The sequence below is a fragment of the Eschrichtius robustus genome, chromosome 7 (assembly GCF_028021215.1).
Source record: "Eschrichtius robustus isolate mEscRob2 chromosome 7, mEscRob2.pri, whole genome shotgun sequence".
Classification (NCBI taxonomy): domain Eukaryota; kingdom Metazoa; phylum Chordata; class Mammalia; order Artiodactyla; family Eschrichtiidae; genus Eschrichtius; species Eschrichtius robustus.
This window is the reverse complement of record NC_090830.1, coordinates 111,689,674-111,703,324: the sequence shown is the minus strand read 5'-3', so window position 1 is coordinate 111,703,324 and position 13,651 is coordinate 111,689,674. Positions and strand designations below refer to the sequence as shown.

Below are 13,651 nucleotides of genomic sequence, written 5' to 3'. Positions count from 1 at the left end.
TCCTGCAGCGAGCGCGGCCGGTCGGCCGGCCAGCAGAGGCAGCCGCATTCGGGGTGTTAGGCGGGAGAGGTTAATTATTGCTCCCCCGCCCCCCCCCCACAAGATGTATCTGACTGTCAGAAGCGGTGACAGATGAAGACAAAGTACAGGTACGGCTCCCGCGAACCCGGCCCTTGACGTACCAGCCAGGGGTGGGAGTGGAGAGGGGCACGCTGCCGAGGTTTTAACCCCTCTGACGCCGGTCCACACAGCAGGGGAGAGCGGGGGCGGGGGAGGTGGGGAAACCCGAATTAGAACCCTGTCCCCTCCAGGGCAGCTGAGCCCAGGAGACCTGTTGGCCTTCTCCCGCCTGGGGTGGGTAACGGGTGGGAGGAAAGGAGGACTCCGTCCCAGAGGCTCCGGAATCAAGGTCGGGAGAGAGACCGTTCCGAGGATGTTACAGGTACAGAGAAATGGGCTCATGGAGTAGCCTGGGGGGATAGGTCGATTTGGGGACCCAGGGACCCCAATGAGAGGGAGAGTTCTACTCCTTCTCCTTCTCCATGATAACATTCCACCTCACCCCCAGCTTTATTGCTAGGCTCCTTGTCAGGGTGCGCTTGTGTGTTTGGTTGGTTGGTTGGTTGGTTTGGCCACACCTCCCGCCTTGCGGGATCTCAGTTTCCCGAACAAGGATTGAACCCAGGCCAAGGAAATGAAAGCCCAGAATCCTAATCACTATGCCACCAAGGAACTCCCGCACTTGTGTGTTTGAGAATGAGAATTGTGTGTCTGAACATGTGTGTACTGGTGATGATACAACTCGACAGACTTGATGAAGTAGAAATATGTTGGGGGGGGGCATGCATTCACACCTCCAGTGCTTGGAAGGGGTGTGTGTGGGTACCTGTGAGGGGGCCTATACTGTGAGCACAATGTGTTGGGAGTGTGTGTAGAAGAGAGAGCTTTTGCCTGTAGGTATGGCTGTGGTAAAGGAGTGTATCTTCAGGAGGGTGGATACTCTGAGCTTGCAAGTATTGAGGTGTCTGCATTTGGGAGGGTGTGGATGAGGTGTGTCTTTCTGTGGGTACATAGTGTGTGCCAGCGTGAGGGGCTCTGTGTGGTGACTGATGCTGCTGTGAGTGTGAGCCTGATTGTGTGTGCCTGTCTGTAGGGCCTGTGCATGTGCACGCACGCATGTGCCAGCCCAAAGCTGCCAGCCTGTTCCTTCACTGGCATCCCTCCCTTTCCTGACTCTCCTCTCACCATAAGCAAACGAGGTGAAATAATTACTTTTCCATTTAAATGCCCCATGTTCAAGCCAGAATGAAAACAAAGTGTTTTAATAAAATTGTCTTTAAAAGGAAAAAGAGGAAAATAAACGTCTGCTCTGCTTCTCTCCCTGTCGTTCAGGGAGGCCCCAAGCCCTTCAAAGTTAATTAAAACAGGAACTAAAATCGCAGAATCACTTACTAACCTTTTCCCCATCTTCGTCTTAAAGGTAAGGCAGCCCCCAGAAGCCTTGCCTCTGGCCTGGACCTTGAGGTCCCCCTGTTCTCAGGCTCAAGTTCTCCCTGGGACCAACCTTCATGCTTGGCAGGCACCCTGGCTTTCCAGTAGCCACATCTGGGGATGGGGGGGAGCTCTGCCCCTTCCCTCCTCCCAAAGAGTCATTAAAGGCCTCCTCTGGCCATTTGAGGCCCTTGATGGACATCATCCCCATCAGAAGCTTCCGGCCCTCGCCTCCTCCCAGGACACAGCCCGCCCTCAGCCCCTGCTGCCCCTCCCCACGGGTCTCCTGAGTCCCCAGCTGCTCTGAGCTTTATCTGTCTTCACTGACCCCCTGGCCTGGTCCTCAGCTCCAGCTCAGCACAGTTCCGGCTGCTTCCGCCTGGTCTGTATCTGTTCCCCATCAGAGGCCCCATTGGAGCTCCAGCCCTTCAGCAGCCCAGATAAAAGAGATGGATGGAAGTGAGTTTCGAGGATGCCCCTCCCTCCAAGCCCAGAGCTAGAGCCCTGGGTTCTGACAGGGGCTCCCTGAGGAGGGCGGGGGTTGGGGGTGTGTGCGGGTAAAGGCTGCCAAGCTCTCTGGAAGCCCAGCCCCTACCCATCCCCACCTTGCCATAGCCCTTCCCCTCCTCCTAAGACCCAATTTCTCAGGCCTCCTTCAGGCAGGCACAAGACTGTAATTACCCACACACTTCAGCAGGAAGCTCTGTGCTAGGTACCCTGCCCCATCTCCATGTAGCTCACCCACCTAGAAATAGTGACAGTGAAATTGACCATTTGTTGAATACCTATTGTGTTTCAGACACATTACTTATAAGATCTCTAATCTTATCACAACCCTTACAGAGGAAGTTTTATCACTATTTTGCAGAGGAGGACACAGAAGAAGGAAAGCTTAGAAACTTGCCCAAGGTATGCACTTAAAAAGCAGTACCACAAAAGCTCATGTCCCCTCTCCAGCCTATCCTTGACCACAGACCCCCAGTTCTGTTCCCAAAGACCTATCATTACCCTTCAGAGACCAACTTCCCCTAGAGATCCCCGGGAGTTAAAACCTGGGCCCCTGTGAGGGCCAGCTGAGTCCAGAAGACCTGTGGGGCCTTCTCCAGCCCCGCTTTAGTGATCTGGGGTTGGGATGGGGGGACAGAGGGGAGGCAGGAAGTAATTGTCCCTAGAGCTCTCAGCGCTCATCCTGGAAGACCCCATCACTTCTCATGACCCCATTTCAGTACCCTAAAGTCCATCCTGCCTCCCATGGTGCTGCCCACCAAGGGGACAGGGTGAAACTTGATTGTGGGGCAACATTTGTCACCAAAACTGATTTTCATAACTCTTCACCCTCTTCAGAGAGCTTTCAGTTGCCCAGATAGCAGAGAAAATATCGAAAATAAAGGCAGGCCAGGAACCAGCCTGTATCTTCAGCCCCTCCCCCTGCCCTCAACCAGTGCGGTCACAGTCCAGGGACCTACGATCTCAACCCTGGGAAGAAAAGGACTGAAGAAGGGGAGGAGAGGCAATGAAAGGACAGAAACCCTGGTTTTAGGATGATGTAGTCCAGCACAGGAGGCTGAGAAGGAAGGGGACAGGAATGAGGTGTTACCACAGACTAAGAGTGAGGATGGCACCTGAAGACTTCTGGCCTTGACTGTGTCTGGAGAACATCTAGCAAAAGGAGGGAAGGAATGATCCAGAAGCACCTTTTTCCCAGTTCAGTCCCAGGAATGTGTGTGTGGTGAGGGGAGGGTATGTTCTGTGATCTTTTCCAGGTCACCATTGTTTGAACCCCCTGGGCTGAGCCCAAACTGGAACCTGGTAACGGCAGCTGAGCAGGCAATGAGCCAGGTGGCTGGGACGGGGCTTCATGGGACCGTGGTGCTGAGAGTTCTGCCTCACCTCGCCCACCAGTGAGTCACCTAAGCCAGGCCAAGCTCTGGAGCCTAAGCTCTTCTCCTCTGCCCCCCACACATCTGGGACCCAGCTTGAGGAGAGAGGACTAGAGAAGAACATTAGGGGCCCCTGCATGGAGAAGGGAGGGGTGGGAGAAAGGGAGGGATGACTCCATCTGAGCTGGCCTCCAAATTCCATCCCAAGATTGGTTTTCCTTGCCACCAGAGCCTCTACCTCCATACCCTCCCAACTCCATCCCTGATCCTGACCTCATTACTCCCCTCAGGCCCCATCGCTATCCACCAGCTCATCCTTCTCCCAAGAGTTCTCAAATCACCCCCATTATCTGCAACTGAGTCCCAGAGCTTCCATCACTACCTCCCAGACTGGATCTCTTCCAGTCTCTAAATGCACCCACCACTGCCCTCCGAGAACCTATTCCTACCCCCAGCCTCCCAGACTCCATTCCCACCCATCCCCAACCCATCATCCTTCCTCCTAAGTTGCTCTGCTTTGAGCAGAGAGGTGAGAATTGATCTTCATTAACATTCTATTCCATCACTCTAAGTGGATACCTAGCTGTTCCCTGTTTAGAAAGAACCTAGTCATTCAGAGGGCTGAGGAAATAACCAAAACATATCCTAGGAGGTAATCAGCCTATGTCTCCAGCCTCTTTCCCTCTGCCCTCAGCTGCCTACACACTTAGAAATAGAGTCTTAGGTGACAGGACCTAAGCTTTTAAACAAAAAACCAGGGAATCTCCAAGCCCACCAGAGTATTTAAGCCTGTCTATTCCTCACACATATATACGTAAACAGAGTTATACATACATACACATATACATGCACACACAATCCTGTAAACATACATGTATATAATTAATTCACATGCACATCTTAGAATAGAATGTAAGGGGACTTCCCTGGTGGCGCAGTGGTTAAGAATCCACCTGCCAATGCAGGGGACACGGGTTCGAGCCCTCGTCCAGGAAGATCTCACATGCCGTGGAGCTACTTAGCCTGTGCACCACAACTACTGAGCCTGCGCTCTAGAGCTCACGAGCCACAACTACTGAGCCCACATGCCACAACCACTGACACCCGCGTGCCTAGAGCCTGTGCTCTGCAACAAGAGAAGCCACTGCAATGAGAAGCCTGTGCACCACAACGAAGAGTAGCCCCTGCTCGCCGCAACTAGAGAAAGCCCGCGCGCAACAACGAAGACCCAACGCAGCCAAAAATAACATAAATAAAATAAATTTTTTTAAAAAAGAAATATTTGTTGAAAGAAAGGCAAATAATAGAACAGGTACTTGCAAATAAATGTATACATACAGCTATATACACATATAACAACACATCCATATATACAGTGTTTATGTACACACATACATATATGTACCTACATGGTTGTCTACATACATATACCTGCATTTAGATAATCTACATACATAACATATTGTGATGTACATACATATATATACATACATGTACACAGTGCATGTAGACACACATACACATAAATAGTATGAACATATTATAGATATCACATATATACTACATATACATGTGCACCTTCACATACATATATGAATACAAATCAAGCACCTTTTTACTCAAATTTTTCCAGTCAATTTAACTGTCTCAAGACCCTAAGCCCAGGTTTGGCTGCTACAACCAGAAATAACCACCAGATGGCACTCTTTCACCACTTCCTGTTCTCCCAAGTGTTGCCAGAGGTGTCTCCAGACATGTCTCTCTCCGCCTAGGCCCAAAGCTTGCAGAGCCGGTGTACCCCAGGCACTGGCCTGTCCCCTACCTACAAGACTGATGGGCTTGTCCTTGGTGCCCAAAGCCTGCGATCTCTGCCCTCTCTGAAATCAGATTCAGCCTCTTGAGCCTCCAGGCTTCTGTTAGAGAAGTGGACTCCCCCTTGGGGCTCCAGTTCTGCTCAGCCCTCAAATCCACACACACATACACACACCCCGTTCACCAAAGAGCTAGCGGTTGGGCTTCACCTGGACTCCCTCGACTCAGACCAGCGCGGCTCAAGGACCCTTCCTTGAAGCCTTCGAACTAACAACGAGCAACCGGCTTCAGTGGCCCTATTCCCCATAATGGCCCAAGGAGTGAGTCGGGGTCATTTGGACACTTGTAGCACCTACACACCGGTACACACACACCCCTTTGGCGGCTTACTCCCCACATCCTGCCTGGGACGCCCAGCCGGGTCAGCCAAAAGCTGGGAGAAGAGTGGCTAGGCCCTGGGATTTAGTACCCTCAGCCTGGGAGCGGCTGGTCCCGGTTTAACCCTTCCTGCCCCGGTCCAGTCTTGACTTCAGAGCTCAAAGGAAGCGCATTTGCTCATCTTAGGCAAACTACTTAAAATCCCGGAGATGGGGGAAGTAGGATGGGGCAGAGCCTCTCCTGCCTCCAGACCTAGACCACTGCGAGTCAGCTCTACTGGAACCTCATACGTCGGGTGTGAGCAACCTAGGACGAAAAACGCGAGGAAGGCTTGGAAACCCGTGGGGAGGCGAAGCCGGGAGTTCTGGCAGCAGCTCGGCTTCCCCCTCCACCTCCCCTCCCCCGGGAGCGGCGGGAAATTATTTATTAAAACGCCGCCCGCGCTCTCACTTATTTGCGGTGAATAATCCTCGGCATTGCAGCGCGTTTATTAAACCTTTCCCGTCCCAGCAATTCTTTAATAATAAATCGCGTGTCACTTTCCAGCGACGTTATTAAAGCCGGTCCGCTGGAGCAGGTGGGGGGGGTGCACAGCAGGGGTTCCTCCTATTCAAGGCTGTGGGGCCTGAACCTGCAGCACCGCGGAGGGAGAAACTGAGGCTATAAGGAGGCTGCACCTGAACATCCTGTAAAGTCTGCAAAAGTGATGGAGGAGTACGGGTTCTGGGGGACGCGTGTGACCCTCTAGGATCGTGCGGAGCCTCTGCTCTGCAAGTGGGCGCGGTAGGATCGATGGGCCCGCCAGGGGGCGCCTTCGAGCCCAGCTGGCTGGGAGTCGCCAGCGAAGAACAAGTCAGGGGCGGATTCCCTGGCTGCTGCGGGACCCAGACCCCAGTCCCCTCAGTCCCCTCTTTCAGCGCAGAGCAGACCTCCTTCTGGGCCGGACGCTGAACGGCCTGACCCTCCTGCCCTCACCATACCGCTCACATCCCTATCCCTACTTTCGCGGTCGACTTAGAATTCGCCCCAAGTATCCAACCCGCTCGAGCTGTTGAGTGCTGCTCCTGGAAACTCCGGACTCCAGCCAGGACTCGGCAACGAGAGCCGTCCTCTGGCTTAGCCTCTCGACGAGTCCTGAGGTTCTGCGGGAGGGGCAGCCAAGCCCTTGGGTTGGGGTCCGGGCCACGCCCCTCCCAAGAGGCCGGGCTCCCTGCGTTGGGCCCCAGAGGACAAGCTCAGACAACGAGCCAACTGCGACTTCTCCCGTTGTGTGGCGCCAGGCTTCAGGTGGAACCCAGGCGCGTAGGAGGCCTTCGACACCCACAAACGGGGGTCTTGGCCTCGCCAACTTAAGCTTTCATTTTCTCCTTTAGTCAGTCAATAAACACTACGCCTCACCAGTGTCCCTGGGCTAGGTCAGGGGAATGTGGAGAGAGATTTCGGGAGCGAAACAGTACGGCGCTGTGAGGGACCTCCAGCCAGAGAAGACATGTCACAGTTGGGGCAGACGAGAAAACAAGCTTACCATGATTTTGTCTGGGTTCGGCTGGGAAATGGGCGGCTTCGTAGGGAAATCCTAGGGTGCGGCCCATACACGTGACCAAACTTCTCCCCTCCTCCATCCAGTTTATGCTTTCATACTGGGTCCTACCCACATAGATCTGGTTTCGCACTCTGCCTGGGGAGGGGACAGAGGGGCAGGCAATCTATCTCTAGACCAGCCCCAATGGAGTGCAGACTGGGGGGATACCCTCCCTCCCAACCAGATGGCTCCAACCTTCCTGCCTGGGGCGGTGGGAGGCCCCAGCTCAAGCTTCCTCTACATCTGGCAGGCATGTGCTTAGAGAGCAGGACCTACAGCTTCTGGAAGCCAGAGTCCTACTACCCTGGGAGGCCTCCCGGAGAAATGCGGTCTCTGTGTGCAAGTCTGCATGAACCATCTGTCTCAGTTTGTTCATAAATCTTTATTGCGTGCCTACTGTGCCTAGTCTTGTGCTAGGCATCGTCCAGTACAAAGTGGTATAATATATGGTACTGCCCTCATGGAGTTCCCAGAATGACAGGAAAATCAGACATGCCCAAATGCCCATCTTACTGCACTGAGCTAAACCACGCTCCATCGTGCCTTCCTGGACAGCAGATGGCAAACAGCAAAGAGGATTGCAGTTAGTACGTGCAATTGGGACTTAGAAAGAGGGAAATTTTCTAGAAGGTGAGTTTCGAGAAAGGGTAGACTGAGGTTAGGCAAAGACTGGGGACTAGGAAAATAACAGCAGGAGCTGTGCAGAAGGGCAGTCAGAAGACTAGCTGAGCAGAGCTGGAGGGAGGGCTGCTGGAAAGTAGAGGATCCTGGTGTCTGCACCCCTTTGTGTCAGCTCCCCACCCCTACCGCCCACCCCCCACTCAGCCTAGAGACCAGCAGGCTGCTATTGCCTAATGCCTGGTTGGTCCACACAGGAGACTGTCCTGGCCAGAGCACCTCCTGCATGGGCCCCTCTGCATCCCACCTCCCCTAGTCTCTGCCTCTCTCCTTACCCTCCAACTTTTGTCTCTCCCACCACCATCACATCTCCCCTACTAAGGGCATTAAAGCAATCTGTGAAGGGGCCCTGCTCCCCCTTTCCAGATCTTTTCAAGAGCAGGGTTGAAAACTATCCCCACTCACCCACCCCCATGGGCCATGGCTCTGGACCTAGTAGTAATCCTCGGCCTCTTCACTCTCAGCCTCCTTCTCAGGAAACAGGTGCAGGAATGACAGCTGGGGGATGCCTGTGGAGTTCAGCTGGTCTGCAAACACATGGGGACAAAGGAGAGAGAACAGGAAAGAGGGCTGTCAGTGCCCATGTATCCCAGTCTGTGAGAAAGCCATGCTTGTGTGTGTACCCACATGCATATACACACATGGACACACATTCAAGGGCATGAATCCACCACCTTCCCCCAGCCCCCAGAGCTCAGGGCTCTTCCTTACCCAGTGTGAGCACTGTCAGGCTAGCTGGGGCCTCAACCTGGCCGAGGGCATTGCGGGCCAGGCAGCGGTAGATGCCCTCATCGCTAGGACGCACAGCCTGGATCTGCAGCCAGCCCGTCACCTCAAACCTCTGGGGTCCACCCCTAAACTGGAGCCAGGAGGAGTCAGCAGCATCGTTCTAGGGGGACCGTGGGCTGCCCCGGGGAGGCCTCTGCTCCCTGTCCCTACCTGCACAGAGATGTGGGGGTCATCCCCTGGCAGCTGAATGTCCAAGCCGTCCTTTCTCCACTCGATGGAAGCCATGGGGTAGGCAAACACTTCACAGCCAAAGATCACATCCTGCCCCGTCACGTTCCAAATGTCATATGGGTGTGACACAATCTGGGGCTCTGGGGGTGGAGATAGGAGGCCTAAGAACAGGATGGCACATCCAGCCTAGCAAGGACTCCATATACAAACCATTTTGAATGTGTTTGTGAGGGAACACATATATGCTGAAGTAAATACACATCCATAAACATGACATGACACATACACAAATGTAGCTGCAGGTACACACAAGGGTGGGAACACAGCGACGGAAATGCACAAGCAGACAAGATGCACAAACAAGCACAGAGACCCACACCTCAGCTTGGCAACCACACTCTGTCCCTGATTGCTCCCTTGTCCTCATTCCACCCTCTAGGCCCCTACCCTGCTGGACTTGTAAGCAACACCTCCCTCCCCCACACCCTCCCCCTTCTCTAACCAGGTCCTGCTGCCAAAGGCCTGAAGATCAGCCCTTCCCCCACACCACCCTGGAGGGGGGGAGCAGTCCACGTGGCAAAGGCAAGGACACTGAAATCAATCTGCGCAGCAGGCAGAAAGCCTGGGGTCGTGGGGGGGGACCGGGGGGGACCCTCCCGCAGAGCGTTTATTTTCCCAGCAGCCCCAGCCAAGCCAGACCCCTCAAAGGGGCTCAGGAAGTGAAGGTTACTAGAGCTGCCAAAGAAAACTTGAGGCTTGAATAGCCCTCAGCCCGCTGGGATGGGGGAGGAGGAGCTAGAAAAGCCCCCCTGCTCCACTAAACCCTAAACGCAGAGGAAAGGGGAGCGCGGGAAGAGGTCCGGAGACTAGGTTAACTAAGCACTGGCTCTACGGAGCCGCCCAAACGAAACCTGATTGCATCTCACAGGAACCCAAGTTTCCCTGCCTGAATTCTAGTGGTCTGGGCAAAGTCTGAGAGTCTCTCTTCACTCTCTCAATTTTGAGGCCAAGCGTTGGCTATGTGCCTGCTCTCTCAGAGGGTTGGTCTCTGCCAGCCGGGTCTGGAGCTTTCACGCGCCCCAGCGCACGCTGCTTATTGACAAAGCTCCGGGCCCGCACCTTCAGGCATGGCTTCTGCGGACCAGTCCCGAGAGCAAACTCTTATAATGGACTCGAGGCCTCCCTGGCGTCATCTATTTCGCTCCGCTGGCCAGAGACCAACGCCGTCGGGGACCGGGGAGCAGCGCCTTGAGGAAACCCAAGTGCCGGGGGTCGGGGTCGCGGGCCGTGCGTACCCGATTCGCAGGGCCCTGGGTGCGCCACGGTGAGGTTGGCGTCCGGCCGAGCGCGGGCCGCCTCCTGCAGGCGGCAGATCTGAGCGTAGGTGCGGCCGTCGGAACCGCAGAGAGGGCGCTGCGAGCGGCAGGCACACAGCGGCTCGGGCACCTCTCCGCGGCTCAGGTCGCCACCAGCGTCCAACTGGCACTCAAGCTGCTCGCCGCAGCGCCCGTAGAAGTGAGCACTGGGGTCCAGGTCGCAGAGCTGGCCCTCGAGATTGGCGCATTCCCAACAGCAGCCGCACGCGTCGCGCACCCGGCCGGCCAGGCAGCCCCGCGGCGAGGCGCACTCTTCTGGCCGGCAGGGAGCGCAGCCCTCGCCCTCCGCCAGCAGCCGTAGCCAGCCGCGCCGCAGGTAATCGGGGCCTAGGGATGGCCGCGCGCCAGCCGGGGACGGCGTCCGCACCACCAGGAGTAGCAGCAGCAGCAGCAGCACGGGCAGCGGCAAGGCAGCTGCGGGCGGCTGGGGCATGATTAGCTGGAAGCCTTGAGAGCACTAGGGGCTTCAGCGCGTGCGTGGCACCCTGCCGGGGAGGGACACCAGGTCAGGAGGTCAGAAGCAACCTCCTTGTTACTCGTACCAACTTGGACCCTAGCACTGCCCCCTCCCCTGCTACCTTGGAGTCAAGTGTCGAAGGGTCATAGGAGGGGTCATCCAGTTACGCTGGGTGGTAAGTGATTGGGCTGTTCTTGGGGGTTGGGGAGAGGTGAGAGGAGGGAGTGATAAAGCTCAAGCACACGCCCGCACCACCACTACTACCACCACCACCACAAACCATCCAACTTCGAAGCTTCCTGCCCTAGAGATGGATGGGAATGGATGGTCCCAGGAGGAAGGAGTTGTTAATAAGGGTGGAAAGGGGGTGGGGCGGGGGAGGGTGTGTGTGTTGGGGTGGGGGTGGGGTGATGCCCTGGGTCCCAGAGCGCTCACCTGGTGTCCGGGACTATGCCCCTCAGAGCAGCCGTGACTCCTGTCCGAAAAAGCAGGCAGTGGAAAGGAATCGGGTGGGCCCGCCAGCCACCTCTGCTCCGACTTGAGAATCTCTGAAAGAGTCCACGGCCTTGCACTCAGAGAGCAGCTCCTCCGCCCCCTCTCCCCGCCCCTCGACGTTGCATACCCCACCCCCTCCCCTAGTTCTGAAGCTGCCAATTTTATGCAGCCGCACGGGACCCTCCTGGGCCACTTCCCCCTAGCCTGGTCCAAACTCACAGTAAGAACAGAGCAGCAGTAACCGGACACCCAAGCTGGGAAAGGACTAGAGATGGGGTGGAGTGCGGGTTCGGAGTAGGGGATGGGAGGGTCGGGGGTAGCTGGGAAGTTAGAGTTGGTTGAAAGGCTAGTCCCTGTCCCATCTGACTTTACAGTCCCATCCGCTAGAGCAGCTGCAAAATGACAAGGAGGTAGGAATTCTTGTGCCAAGTCGGGCGCTCCTGCAGGGCAGAGCCAACCAACGTCTCCCCGCAGCCCAGGGACGATTGCAGGCTTGTCCACCCCGCTTCCCCACCAAGTCGCGGACCAGAGACTCGGCGTTTACTTCTGCCTCCTCACATCTGGCATCCTCCTCCCTCCCCACATCCGGCAGGTGCTTCAACCCGAGGAGGAGCCGGTTGATTATAGAGGTCCCAGCCGACCGGCGGCCGCTGGGAGAGGTGGGCGGGGCGCCTCCCCAGTGGGCAGCGCTCCGGGTCAGAATTACAGGTTATGGTTGCTAGGCCGTTAGGGCCAGAGGCATTCGGTCTCGAGGCCGCCACCGGCGCCACCGTGGCACTTTGGGCTGGGGGCGGGGAGGAGAACATTCCTGGAGGCCCGCCCTCCTCCGTACCGGGGGCCTGCCAGGCCCCGCCCCGGCCTGCCCTCAGCGGCTTACAGAAACCGCGCTGCAGTCCAGTTTGTAGGGGGCGGAGACTGACCTTTGCAGCCAGGGAGGGAACATTATTCAGTCAGGCTCGGTCCGGAAGGACCTGGCCCGGGTTGGACACCGGCCTCTCCATCAACCGCGAAGTTGGGGGCCGGGCCTCGGCCTCTGGACCGCCCAGGAGGACTGGCTCCGCATGCGCACCGGGTGCCGGGGGAAGTCGAGCTCTTGGAAGCGGTCAGAGACTCTCCTGACCTGAACGCAGCCAAGCCCCTTCATTTAGGGGTTCCCTCGAAGGGCTCTACTGAGGTGGGCGTAGCCAGATACACAGTCACCCTAGTCTCTAAAACGCAGAAGAGTGAAGGGAAGCAAACTTCACGCGAGGTCTCGTAACTGTCGCGAGAGTCAAAACAGGAAGGAAGTCTAGGAATTCAGAACAGGAAAAGCCCGCGGGTTTTAAATCGGAAAAAGAATGGGTGGAGCCCGGTAAGGCTGATAGTTGTGGGTAATTCCTTGTCCTTGGCCCTGGGGGGCAACTGAGAGTGTCGACCTGGGGCAGAAGTGAACTGTAAGAGAACTGCGGGAAGCCCTGAAAAAAAAGGGGGATGGGGGACTTGAAATTGCGGAGCTGACTAATGGAGCCACCCAAGGACAGGTCTCTGGCTCTGGTTTACAAAGTACCTTGAGGGCTGAGATCGATGTCCGGGTTACAGAGCGGAAGCAATACGGGATCTCTTAATGAATTGTTACCGGCTTCTAAAACCAGGAGCCAATATTTAAATAACAAACTCAACAGATCTAGAAACTCTTCACTTAGCCACCTTGTTGTAGCCGGTTGTTTACTTTCAGTCTCTGCTGTGCTCTTTGCGTCTGGTATTAGGAATTGTGACTAACTCACCACTGTATCTTGTGAACCTAGCCCCTCTCCTGGCAGCACAGTAAATTGTCGGTAAATATTTGTGGATTAAATGTGAAAGACTTTTCCTGAGTGTAAAAGTCAAGTTTAACGTGGATTTTCGGAGTCGCGGACGAAGGCTGGCTAGACAGGGAACGAGCGCCCTCTGGTGGTCTTGCGGTTGGTGACGAGAACAGGACCATGCATACAGTAGGCACCGAAGTTGTTGACTCTACAGATCTTCTTTTATTAAGTAAAGATTTGTTTCAGGAAAACTCCACATATTGTAAAAATACGTTTAGAAGGGAATTTTTTGCATAAGACACAATTTGAAAGTTTAGATACTTTCCCAGATCCCCATCATCTGACACTTTATCCACTAAGGCTCCAAAACACATTCAGTAACATCTATTCGCATCGTAAATAGTAAATAAGTAAATAAATTTAATAAATTTTCATACTCATACTTTGAAAATGTTGACTCAGTTTGACCGGATCATGCAAAACTGTTGGGCCACAGGAAAAGGATTCTCTTAATTCAGATGATGTGACTACTGCAAGGAAAGAAGCCAGGTGGCAGCATCCTTTGCATCGGCATGAGGGAGACTAGATTCAGGTGAGGAGGGTGAAGTTAAAATTTGTTGAAGAACAGATAATCCTGCCTCTTTCCTCTCCTTACTCTTTCCTGTAGATGCTTGTACTGAAGAAGGAATGGGGTATAGAATATAGTTTGCTTTCCACTGTGAACCATAGCCTGGAGTTCACGGTTATCATGCCTTTAC

The 13,651-nt window shown here is 55.0% G+C and overlaps 1 protein-coding gene across 5 annotated transcripts; it reads right to left on the bottom strand.

The window, feature by feature from the left end:
• Positions 1-7,506: 7,506 nt before the first annotated feature.
• Positions 7,507-12,309, bottom strand: KAZALD1 (Kazal type serine peptidase inhibitor domain 1). 5 transcript variants are annotated; one of them, XM_068548399.1, is made up of 6 exons: positions 12,030-12,309; positions 11,050-11,162; positions 10,077-10,642; positions 8,761-8,921; positions 8,533-8,680; positions 7,507-8,348 (listed from the first exon to the last, which is right to left on the bottom strand). In XM_068548399.1, the coding sequence occupies exons 3-6, from the start codon at positions 10,588-10,590 to the stop codon at positions 8,254-8,256; spliced, it is 918 nt and encodes a 305-aa protein (XP_068404500.1). In that variant the 5' UTR covers positions 10,591-10,642; positions 11,050-11,162; positions 12,030-12,309; the 3' UTR covers positions 7,507-8,253. The 5 variants fall into 5 exon arrangements, with proteins under 5 accessions (XP_068404500.1, XP_068404501.1, XP_068404502.1 ...); XM_068548400.1 differs by lacking the exon at positions 12,030-12,309 and adding an exon at positions 11,636-11,891; XM_068548401.1 differs by lacking the exon at positions 12,030-12,309 and adding an exon at positions 11,654-11,891.
• Positions 12,310-13,651: the final 1,342 nt, after the last annotated feature.

Bases quoted from the DNA above. Each gene is read 5' to 3' on its own strand.
- KAZALD1 (XM_068548399.1), bottom strand. From the start codon at position 10,590: ATGCCCCAGCCGCCCGCAGCTGCCTTGCCGCTGCCCGTGCTGCTGCTG. The intron at 8,681-8,760 runs GTAGGGACAGGG...TCCTGGCTCCAG, and splicing joins ACCCCCACATCTCTGTGCAG to TTTAGGGGTGGACCCCAGAG. The intron at 8,349-8,532 runs GTAAGGAAGAGC...ATGTGTTTGCAG, and splicing joins CCTGACAGTGCTCACACTGG to ACCAGCTGAACTCCACAGGC.